Source organism: Indicator indicator, unplaced genomic scaffold (genome assembly GCF_027791375.1).
Source record: "Indicator indicator isolate 239-I01 unplaced genomic scaffold, UM_Iind_1.1 iindUn_scaffold_111, whole genome shotgun sequence".
In the NCBI taxonomy this organism is placed as follows: Eukaryota; Metazoa; Chordata; class Aves; order Piciformes; family Indicatoridae; genus Indicator; species Indicator indicator.
Window position 1 is genome coordinate 1 of NW_026539222.1, and position 12,047 is coordinate 12,047.

The 12,047-nt window shown below is 53.7% G+C and overlaps 1 protein-coding gene across 1 annotated transcript in view; it reads right to left on the reverse strand.

Moving 5' to 3' along the window:
- Positions 1-881: 881 nt before the first annotated feature.
- The window catches only part of LOC128980323 (neuroendocrine convertase 1), a 43,780-nt gene continuing 32,614 nt past the window's right edge, over positions 882-12,047 (reverse strand). The window contains exons 7-10 of the mRNA XM_054398788.1: positions 10,881-11,053; positions 8,242-8,454; positions 3,063-3,163; positions 882-1,119 (exon numbers count right to left, since the gene is read on the reverse strand). Of these exons, the coding sequence (XP_054254763.1) occupies positions 882-1,119; positions 3,063-3,163; positions 8,242-8,454; positions 10,881-11,053 (725 nt within the window). The remainder of the gene's footprint in view (positions 1,120-3,062; positions 3,164-8,241; positions 8,455-10,880; positions 11,054-12,047) is intronic.

The following is a 12,047-nucleotide window of genomic DNA, read 5'->3' on the forward strand; positions in this document are numbered from 1 at the left end:
CTCCCCAGGCTGCACACCCCCAGCTCCCTCAGCCTCACAGCAGAGCTGCTCCAGCCCTTGGATCCTCTTTGTGGCCTCCTCTGGACTCTCTCCAGCAGCTCTGTGTCCTCCTTGTGCTGGGGACAGCAGAACTGGAGGCAGGACTGGAGGTGAGGTCAGAGCAGAGCAGAGCCCAGGGGCAGAATTCCCTCTCCTGCCCTGCTGCCCACACTGCTCTGGCTGCAGCCCAGCACAGAGCTGCCTGTGGGCTGCAGGAGGCACTGCTGACTGCTGGGGAGCTGCTCAGCACCGGCACCCCCAAGCCTCTTTCCTCAGGGCTGCTCCAAAGCCATTCTGCACCCAGCCTGGATTTGTGCCTGGGGCTGGCCTGACCCAACTGTGCCTCAAGCTCAAAGTCTCACCCTGAATGCACCAAACACTGTGCCTGCCACAGAAGAAGGATTGCAAGGACTGATCGGTGATTTTTGTTTGGTTTTGGGTTTCTTTCCCTTTAAAAAACATCCTTTTGGTATCTTCTTCTTCACCTGACAGCACTCTCAACACACAGATCTTATCTGATCAGCTTCACTCTGACAGCAGCATCCCTCCACATGCTGGCTGCACAGCCAGACATCAATCATCTCCTCCTTTGCTAAGCTTCCAGCTAGACCCTTTCCATCAGCCCTACACTCAAAAAAAATAGAGAAAACAAGTGAAAAAACTGCTCCTGAGGCAAGGCAAGAACCAGAAGAAGGAGGGCTGGGACTAGAGGATCTTCAGGGCTTCCTTCCAACCTAAACCTTCCTATGAATTCATGAAGCACCTTGGTGTGGTCCAGAGCAGCACAGAATGCTCCAGGCTTAGAGAGATATGAGCTCAGCCCTGCTGATGAATGGAAGTCCTTACCTGGGTTCAAAGCTTTTGTCCTTGACAATGCACTCCCTCTTTCCTGGGACTCCTTTCCATCTTTTGGGGTCAGCCAAGTCCACCAACGCGTTGGCATTGAGTAGCCCAAAGCCAAACCTGCTGTTGACCATCAGCCCTGCTCCATTCTTCTTCCAGCCGGGATTGCCAGCCAGAGGATCATACTCTGAGGTCCACACCACCAGGTGCTGCATATCCCTCCAGGTAAGATCTGGGCTGTGGAGAGAAGCTTCCTGGTCAAGGGTTTCAAAGGTTGTCTCTCATTTTTTTTCTCTCCTCTGCTCTAGCAGCCAGAGATGCTCTGAGTGCCCCTGGCTGGCACTGCTCCAGAGCACACAGCCTGGCACAGTGCTCATCTTCACACTTGGAATCACAGCTGGAAAAGGACTCTGAGCTCCCCCAGTCCAGCACCAACCCAGCCCCACCATGGGCACCAAACCCTGGCCCCAGCTGCCATGGCCACAGCTTGCTGCAACACCTCCAGCCATGGGGACTGCACCACCTCCCTGGGCAGCCTCTGCCACTCCCTGACCACTCTGGCACCACACAAATTGTTCCTCATGCCCAACCTCAACCTCCCCTGGCACCACTTCATGAAACCTCCTCTCGTCCTGTCCTTGTCCCTTGGGAGCAGAGCCCAAGCCCCAGCTGGCTGCAGCCTCCTCTCAAGGAGCTGCAGAGAGCAATGAGGTCTCCCTCAGCCTCCTCTTCTCCACACCAACCCCCCCCCCAGCTCCCTCAGCTGCTCCTCCCTCCTTCTCCAGACCCTTCCCCACCTTTCTTGCCCTTCTCTGCACCTGCTCCAGCCCCTCAGGCTCCTGCTGGCAGTGGGGCACACGAAAGTGAACTCCACTTCCCTGGGCAGTCTGTTCCAGTGTCTGTCACTTCTCAGGTCAGCAGGAGCTCTGTGTAGAGGAGGGAAGGGCATCCAGCCAGAGGAGAGTCCACTCTCTTCAGGACTGTTTAAAGTAAGCCATCAAAATGGATGTTTCCCTCCACTCTTTATGGGACCTGAACTCTGAGAGTCCCCTGGGTATTGGATTCTGTTTGTGATGAACTCCCCAGGGAGGTGGGGATGAGGGGTTACAGGATCAGACTTGAAGAGGAGGAACTTCTTTAATTTAAGGGTGACACAGCCCTGGAGCAGGCTGCCCAGAGAGGTGGTGGAGTCTCCATCTCTGGAGACGTTCCAACCCCCCTCAGATGTGTTCCTTTGTGACCCTCTTTAGTTGGTCCTGCTCTGGCAGAGCATCTGGGCTGGATGCTCTCCAGAGGTCCCTTCCAACCCCTAACATTCTGTGGTGGAATCCCCATCCCTGGAGGTGTTTCCCAGAGGCAGAGCTGTGGTGCTGAAGGCCATGGCTTAGCCCCAGCCTTGGGTAGAGTTAGAGAAGGGTTGGGCTGGAGGAGCTTAAAGATCATTTCCAGACAAAACAATTCTGTGGTTCCATGGTTCCAGCTCCACTCTTCAAAAACTAAAAATATCCTGGATTGTGTCATCACAGGAGCATGCAGTAGAAATTGGAGCTGAACCTAAGTCTAAACCCTGATGCCTGAAGAGTTTTCCATGGTAAGCCCTTGTCTTGTCTTGTCCTCTCCTGTCCTGTCCTACTCTTCCTGCTCTCTCTAAGTCATCCATCCTGACTACCAGCTCCACCTAATCACACCTGCTCTTGACAGACCTTGGACAGCTTCCATTTCATGCCTCACTCCTGGCAGAGGAGCTTCTCTGTAGATTGCAAAGGGCAGTGGCTTCCAGATTGGAAGAAGCTGAACTGAGAGGAGACATGAGGAGGAAACTCTTCCCCACGAGGGTTTGGTGGAGGCACACAAACAGGTTGCTCAGAGGAGGCTCCAAGCCTGTCAGTGTTGAAAAAAAGGCTGGATGAGGCCTTGAGCAACCTGGGCTGATGGGAGGTGACCCTGCCCACGGCAGGGGGGTGGCATTGGATGAGCTTTGAGGTCCCTCCCAACCCAAACCTCTGATTCCATGACTCCCCAGCCGCCACCTTTTGCTCACGTTGGCTCCAGCTTGGCCAGGAAGGTGTGGAGGGCAAGCAGCTGCCTGAGCAAGAAGTGGAGCTGCAGGAGAGAGCAGCAGGCAAAGTTCTGGTTTGTCTGAGAGAGAAAAGAGGGGTCCCAGAGGGGTGAGATCTTACTTGGCCTCCAGCGCCAGGGCGAAGATCCCTGCAGCCAGTGGGGCGGAGGCGGAGGTGCCAGTGTGAGTCTCTGTGCACTCGTTGTGGAGGTCAGCACTTGTCTGGCAGGGAGAGAACAAAACCAACCCAGAGCCTCAGATTGCAGGAGGAAAGCTCTGAATGCATCCAGACACAACCACCCATCACAGTACCACAGAACAGAAGAGGTAGGAAGGGACCTCCAGAGATCCTCCAGCCCAAGCCCCCTGCCAGAGCAGGGTCCCCCAGGGCAGTCTGCACAGGAATGCAGCCAGGGGGGGTTGGAATGTGTGCAGAGCAGAAGACTCCACAACCTCTCTGGGCAGCCTGCCCCAGGGCTCTGCCAGCCTCACACCAAAGAAGTTTCTCCTCCTGTGCAGCTGAAACCTTCTCTGCTGCACTTTGTCTCCATTGCTCCTCAGTGCTGTGCAGCACCCAGCAGAGCTTGGCCCCCTCCCCTTGCCCCCCAGCCCTCAGCTCTTGACAGACATTGAGCAGATCCCTCTCAGCCTTCTCCTCTCCACACTGCACAGCCCCAGGGCTCTCAGGCTCTCTCCACAGGGCAGATGCTCAAGGCCCCAACTCCTCCTCCTGGCTCTCCCTTGCACTCTCTCCAGCAGCTCTCTGTCTCTCCTGCCCTGGGCAGCCCACAACTGGACACAGGCTTCCAAGGCTGCTCTCAGCAGGGCAGAGCAGAGCAGAGGGGGAGCAGAACCTCCCCAGCCCTGCTGCCCACACTTTGCTTTCTGCCCCCCAGGGGACCCTTGGCTGTCTTGGCCACAAGGGCACTTTGCTGTCCCATGCAGCCCTTGCTGCCCCCCAGCACCCCAAGGCCTTTCTCCATGGAGCTGCTCTCCAGCAGGGCAGCCCCAACCTGTCCTAGTGCCTGCTGCTCTTCCTTCCCAGGTGCAGGAACCTGCCCTTGCCCTGACTGAACCTCAGGAGGTTTTGCCTGCAGCCAGCTCTCAGCCTGTCCAGATCATAGGTGAGACCCTGGCAGAGGTTGCCCAGGGAGGTGGTGGAAGCCTCATCCCTGGAGGTGTTTCAGGCCAGGCTGGATGTGGCTGTGAGCAACCTGCTGTGGTGTGAGGTGTCCCTGCCCAGCTTTCAGCCTATCCAGATGTGGTTGGATAGCAGCATAGCCTGGGGGGAGGTGGTGTCAGCCAAACCCCCCCGGTTTTGTATCCTCACCTATCCTTCACCTTCACACACTGCTCACCAGCAGGGAAAAAAATAAAACAACAACAACAAAAAGCAGTGAATGTTTTAAATCTCTTCCTATCTCCAACACTTCTCTTTGCTCTTCAGCTGTAATTTCTTTTTTTTTTTCCTTTTGCAGCATCAAACCCCTTTTGTGTTGGAACAAAACACTCCCACGCTGCCTCTCTTGCTTTATTCCAGGAGTTTTTACGGTAGGGCTCAGTGGTGAATCAGTAAAACCAAACCAAAACAAAACGACAAAACTTCCACACCCCCCCCAAAAAATCCACAAAAAAACCCAATACAAAAACCCAACCAAACAAACAAAAAGAAAAAAAAACCCAAAACAGATCATTGTGTTGGGTCTAGAACATTTAAAATTGATCCTTCCTTGAGAAAAAAAGTAAAAATCACTTCACAGGATGAGTGTTGGTGTTCTGCTTCCCCCTCTCCTGCTATCCCTCTCCAACACAAGAGGTATAATTTCATATGACACTCAAGCTCTGTTTGGAAGTTAAATGCCAAACCCTCCTGGCCATGCATCCACAGCACCTTGGCTGTGAAGAGAAGGCACCTGGGGAGGTCTCATCTCCTGGCTGGCTTGGAATCCTGCTGCTTTCCCTCCTCATTAGTGCAGCTTAATTGCAAAAAAAAATTAGCAGCCAGAGGTACTTCAGCTTGAGTTGGTCACTGGCAGTGTTCTCCAGGGCAAGTGCTGTGGCTGTGGTGATCTGCTGGGGGTAGGGAGGGTCTGCAGAGGGTCCTGGGCAGGCTGCATCCATGGCTGAGGCCAATGGGATGAGGTTGAACAAGGCCAAGGGCTGGGTCCTGCCCCTGGGGCACAACCACCCCAGGAAGGCTGCAGGCTGGGGGCAGAGGGGCTGGGAAGTGTCCATCAGGAAAGGCCCTGGAGGTGCTGGGTGCCAGCAGCTGGAGCTGAGGCAGCAGTGGGCAGGGGGGCAAGAAGGGCAGCAGCAGCCTGGGCTGGAGCAGCAATGGTGTGGGCAGCAGGAGCAGGGCAGGGATTGTGCCCCTGGGCTGGGCACTGCTGAGGCTGCAGCTTGAGTGCTGGGTTCAGCTCTGGGCCCTCAGTGGCAGCAGGAGCCTAAGGGGCTAGAGCAGGTGCAGAGAAGGGCAAGAAAGGTGGGGAAGGGTCTGGAGAAGAGGGCTGGGGAGGGAGGAGCAGCTGAGGGAGCTGGGGGGGGTTGGTGTGGAGAAGAGGAGGCTGAGGGAGACCTCATTGCTCTCTGCAGCTCCCTGAGAGGAGGCTGCAGCCAGCTGGAGCTTGGGCTCTGCTCCCCAGGGACAAGGACAGGAGGAGAAGAAATGTCCTGAAATTGTTCCAGGGGAGAGTTAATTTGGAGCTGAAGAACAATTTGTGTGGTGCCAGAGTGGTCAGGGAGTGGCAGAGGCTGCCCAGGGAGGTGGTGCAGTCCCCATGGCTGGAGGTGTTGCAGCAAGCTGTGGCCATGGCAGCTGGGGCCAGGGTTTGGTGGCCGTGGTGGGGCTGGTTTGGTGTTGGGCTGGGGGAGCTCAGAGACCTTTTCCAACCCATAACAGTTCAATTATTCTTGGATCTCCACCACCCCTTGGGACACTTGGCCTGGGGGAGCAGTCTCCTGTCAGGCCACTTATCCTCCCCTGCTGGGCTCATAAATATTTTCTTGTCCTTCTCAAGTGCTGCAGTGGCCCCAGGCCCCTCCATGGATCTTTGAAAAGCATAAATGTAGTTAAAAAAAAAAAAAAAAGATGTTCCCAACAGACTGATGTCCCTGCTGGGTAAGCAGCTGGCACACTTTTGGAAGCACTCCTGCTGTGGGAACTCAATCCTGCAGAAGCTAAGGGCAAGGCACACCAGAGGAGCTGACTCATATAACTTCACAGCTTCTCCTTCCTTTTCCTCCACAGCTCTCTTCACCTGCCCCTTCTGAAGGAGGAGACCACATCACACTTCATGCAGAGACCTCTGTGACAGGCAAAAATCAGAGGAACTCAGCAGGCACATTTTGCTGAGCCACTGCTGCACAGCAGAGGACCTTCCAAGAAGGCAGTGACCTCTTGGGTTCCAAACTCTGCACTGTGTGAAGGCAAAAAAAACCTCCAAGCTTGAGACAAATAACATCAAGGAAGCAACTTAGGACCAAGGAGTTCTCAGAAGACTTTCCAGGAAGACAAAGACCTCCTGGGTTCCAAATCTTTCATCTTTTGAAGGTAAAAACATCACCAAACATGAGACACACAACACCAAGGAAGCAACTTGGAACCAGGGAGTTCAGAGATGACCTTCCAGGTAGACCATGCAAGAACCAAGCATGAAATACACAACACCAAGCAGGCAACTTGGGAACTAAGCAGCCCACAGCAGAAAACCTTCCAGGAAGAAAAAGACCTCCTGGGTTCCAAACCCTGCATTGTTTGAAGGCAAGAAAACCACCAAGCATGAGATACACAACACCAAGGAAGCAACTTGGAGCCAAGCAGTTTTCAGAAGAACTTCCAGGGAGACAATGACCTCCTGGGTTCCAAATCCTTTGTTGTTTTAAGGCAAGAAAAACTCCAAGCATGAGACACACAACATCAAGCAGGCAATTTGGGGACCAAGCAGTCCACAGAAGATCATCCAGGAAGACAAAGACCTCCTGAGTTCCAAACCCTTCATTCTTTGAAGGCAAAAAAACACCAAGCATGAGACACACAACACCAAGGAACCAACTTGGGACCAAGGAGTTCAGAGACGACCTTTTAGGAAGACAAAGACCTCCTGGGTTCCAGACCTTTCACCTTTTGAAGGTGAAAACATCTCCAAACATGAGACACACAACATCAAGGAACCAACTTGGGACCAAGGAGTTCTCAGAAGACCTTCTAGGGAGACAATGACCTCCTGGGTTCCAAACCCTTCATTGTTTGAAGGCAAGAAAACACCAAGCATGAGACACACAACACCGAGGAAGCAACTTGGAACCAAGGACTTCAGAGATGACCTTCAGGGTAGACAATGCAGGAACCAAGCATGAAACACACAACATCAAACAGGCAACTTGGGAACCAAGCAGTCCACAGTAGACTTTCCAGGAAGAAAATAACCTCCTGGGTTCTAAACACTTCATTGTGTGAAGGCAAAAAACCCCACCAAACATGAGACACAGAACATCAAGCAGGCCATGTGGGGACCAAGCAGTCAACAGAAGACCTTCCAGGATGCCAAAAACTTGCTGGGTTCCAAATCCTTCATTATGTGAAGGCGAAAATATCACCAAGCATGAGATACACAACATCAAGCAGGCAACCTGGGAACCAAGGAGATAACAGCAGAAGACCTTCCAGGGACACAATGATCTCCTGGGTTCCAAACCCTTCATTGCTTGAAGGCAAAAAAACCTCCAAGCATGAGACACACAACACCAAGGAAGCAACATGGAACCAAGGATTTCAGAGATGACCTTCAAGGTAGAAAATGCAGAACCAAGCATGAAACACTCAAAACCAAGGAAGCAACTTGGGACCAATTTGTTCAGAGAAGACTTTCCAGGAAGACAAAGACCTCCTGGGTTCCAAACCTTTCATCTTTTGAAGGCAAAAACATCACCAAACACGAGACACACAACACCGAGGAAGCAACTTGGAACCAGGGAGTTCAGGGATGGCCTTTCAGGAAGACAAAGACCTCCTGGGTTCCAGACCTTTCACCTTTTGAAGGTGAAAACATCTCCAAACATGAGACACACAACACCAAGGAACCAACTTGAGACCAAGACGTTCTCAGACAACCTTCCAGGGAGATAATGACCTCCTGGGTTCCAAACCTTCATTGTTTGAAGGCAAGAAAAACCCCAAGCATGAGACACACAATACCAAGCAGGTTGGGAACCAAGCAGCTGCTGCTTTGTTATCCGCGCAGAGAGGAAAAGCAAAAAGCGATCTCTGGGTTTCGCTCTGCAGCCGGTGCAAACAAACCTACAATTCTCTGGTCAGTGTAATCCCCGCTGCTGTAGGCTGTGGCCAGGGTGGAGGAGCACTTCTCTGCATACCAGGGGGACAGGCCCTGCTGGGAAGCACTGCTGATGGAGATGGTGTAGATGCTGTCGGTGTAGCCGTCGCAGTCGCAGTTGTCACCCTGGCGGCCGCCGTTCCCCGATGCCCACACGAAGATGGAGCCTTTCCCCTTTCTCCCCTGCAGCACATGGGAAGGAGCTGGTGACCAGAGAGGACTTCAGCCCCTGGAAGGCATTCCTAGCAACTCCTCCCTTCCCCAAAACAAACAAAAAAAACCCACTACTAAATACAGCCAGCGTTTTCAGGTAGAAAAACGATATTTTGCACAAGGTCTGTAGGAGACAGAATCAGATCACAGATGTTAGGGTTTGGAAGGGACCTCTGGAGATCTTCCAGTCCAAGCCCCTGCCAGAGCAAGACCATAGAATCCAGCAAAGGTCCCACAGGAACACATCCAGATGGGGTTGGAAAGGCTCCAGAGAAGGAGACTCCACAACCTCTCTGGCCAGCCTGCTCCAGGGCTCTGGCAGCCTCCCAGTGCAGAAGTTCCTCCTCCTGGTGAGCTGCAACCTCCTGTGCTGCACTTGCCATCCCTTGCCCCTTGGCCTATGGCAGGCTGCAGCTGTCCCCTCCCTCCTGACCCCCAGCCCTCAGCTCTTGGCAGACATTGAGCAGATCCCTCTCAGCCTTCTCCTCTGCACACTAAAAGGTGAGACAGATGAAGCCCCCTGCTTGAATCTCATAGAATGTCTCAGGTGGGAAGGGATCTCAGAGCTCATCTCCAGCATGCCCTTGCACTTGTCCTTATTGATGTTAGACCTCTGCCTACCAGTCCACTTCTTGTGGTCTCCTCCTGTCTCCACCTTTCACTAAGAGCATAGTTGTCAGCTGCCAAACTTCTTTCCTCTTCTCTCCTGCAAATGCCCTTTGTCAAAAATCCTTTCTCTCTGTTTCTGTCCTTCAAGCTTTTCTCCATTTCTCTCATCAGTCCTCTCTGTCTTCCCCTCTCTATAAGGACCTGATCCATCTTCAGGTAGATTTTTACCTGGCAAGAGCTTGAGTGGTTTATTAACACATCCCTTGCAGCACTCAGTTCATAGAATCAGAGAACTGTGAGGGTTGGAAGGGACCTCAAGGCTCACCCAGTGCCAACCCCCCTGCCATGGGCAGGGACACCTCACACCACAGCAGGTTGCTCACAGCCACCTCCAGCCTGGCTGCAAACACCTCCAGGGATGAGGCTTCCACCACCTCCCTGGGCAACCTCTGCCAGTCTCTCACCACCCTCATGGGCAAGAATTTCATCCTAAGGTCTGATCTAACTCCTCTGGCTTGGATCCATTCCGCTCACCTCATAATCCAACCAGATCTACAGATGATAACATTAGCAACAACAACAAAAAATCACTGTAAAAACCTAGTTACCAATTTCCTTCACCATGCACTTGAATTTTTTTTTAATTTATCCTCATTTTTAATTGGATCAGCAGCTGGTAAAGCAATGCAATTAACACAACACAAGCCCACCACCCACGGGGTGCCTGAGTGCATCTCTATTTCACCACAGCAACAACAACAACAAGAAGGAAAAATATTCTCCAGGCAGGAATTTCTTTTGTATTGAAATTTATAGCCTTTTCCCAGCTCAGAAAATCCAATTACTGTTCAGTGCAAAACAAGCAGCAAGGGAGAAGAGCTGGGGGGAAATGGAGGGAGAGGAGAGAGACAAAAGCAGACAAAGTGAGAGGGGAAGGGAAAAAAAGGGAAGCTTATCTGTGGACAAGAGCAGCTTCAAGCCAGCTTGGAAAGGTCTTGACTAAGCCCTGCTCTGGCTGCTTGTCCTGAGCCCACAACACCACTGATTGCTCTGGCCTCTGCTATTCAAATCTCTCTCTCTCCTCAAGGCTAAGAGAGAACAAAGCATTTACACTTCCTGCCTGACACAGATCATTGCTCAGCTCCTACCCTCCTGCCACAGCATCAGAGGCTCACAGCAACATCCAGGCTGGAGCAGAGCCTCAGGATCCCCAAGTCCAAGCCCTGACTTTACTCTCCAAGGCTCACCCCTAAACCACAGCCCCAAGCACCACATCCAAACCACCTGCAAACACCTCCAGCCTTGGCCACTCCACCACCTCCCTGGGCAGCACAGTCCAGGCCCTGACCACTCTGGCTGGCACAAAATCTTTCCTCCTGCCCACTCTGACCCTGCCCAGTGGCAGCCTGAGGCTGTTGCCTCTTCTTGTGTCCCTAGTTCCCTGGGAGCAGAGCCCAGCAGCAGCCTCTGCACAACCTCCTTCCCCCTAGGGAGCTGCAGCCAGCCAGGAGCTCTGCCCTCAGCCTCCTCTCTTTCACACCAACCATCCCCAGCTCCTTCAGTCTCTCCTCAGCAGATTTCCTCCCCAGGCCCTTCCCAGCTTCCTTGCCCTGCTCTGCCCTGGCTCCAGCACCTCCACATCTCTCTTGTGCTGAGTGCCCAGCACTGGGCACAGCACTCCAGCTGTGGCCTCCCCAGAGCTGAGTGCCAGGGGACAGTCCCCTCCCTGCTGCTGCTGGACACAGCATTGCTGATCCTTGTTCACCTATCTCACTCAGGCACCATACCTGCTTTATGCCATACTCGAAAGCCTTTTGTGCCAGCCTCCCAGGTCCCTCCACAGTTTTGCCATCATCATTGGGTCCCCAGCTGGCACTGTAGATGTCCACATGCTCGGGGTTGAATCCGATGGAGCTGGCTTCAATGGCGTCGGTGACGATCCCGTCCAGCATTCGGATGCCTGCATGGAGCCACACAAACACAGCATGGTTTGGCTTGGGAAAGCCCTTCAGGATCACCCAATCCAAGCGTCAACCCAGCCCCACCATGGGCAGCCAACCCTGGCCCCAGCTGCCATGGCCACAGCTTGCTGCAACACCTCCAGCCATGGGGACTGCACCACCTCCCTGGGCAGCCTCTGCCACTCCCTGACCACTCTGGCACCACACAAATTGTTCTTCAGCTCCAAATTAACTCTCCCCTGGAACAATTTCAGGACATTTCCTCTCATCCTGTCTCTTGTTCCTTGGGAGCAGAGCCCAAGCCCCAGCTGGCTGCAGCCTCCTCTCAGGGAGCTGCAGAGAGCAATGAGGTCTCCCTCAGCCTCCTCTTCTCCACACCAACCCCCAACAGCTCCCTCAGCTGCTCCTCCCTCCCCAGCCCTCTTCTCCAGACCCTTCCCCACCTTTCTTGCCCTTCTCTGCACCTGCTCCAGCCCCTCAGGCTCCTGCTGCCACTGAGGGGCCAGAGCTGAACCCAGCACTCAAGCTGCAGCCTCAGCAGTGCCCAGCCCAGGGGCACAATCCCTGCCCTGCTCCTGCTGCCCACATCATTGCTGCTCCAGCCCAGGCTGCCATGGCCACATGCTACTTGAACAACCTCAGGAAGGGTGACCCAAGATTTACTCTCTGTTCCCTCCTCCTTCTCTTTTTAACTCTGTTTGCAAAGCTTCCAGCAAAATAAATCCATAACTACTGCTATCCTCATTATACATCCTGGGGCTGGTGAGACTGAGAGCAACCCTGCAGAGAAGGACTTGTGATGCTGGGGGGGAGCTAGAGAGGAGCCAGCAATGGGCACTGGCAGCACAGAAGGCCAAGGGCAGCCTGGGCTGCATCCAAAGCAGCATGGCCAGAGCTGGAGAGAGAGGATCCTGCCCCTCTGCTCTGCTCTGCTGTGCCCTGGGGAGAGCTCCCCTGCAGGGCTGTGTCCAGCTGTGGGCACAGCAAGACAGG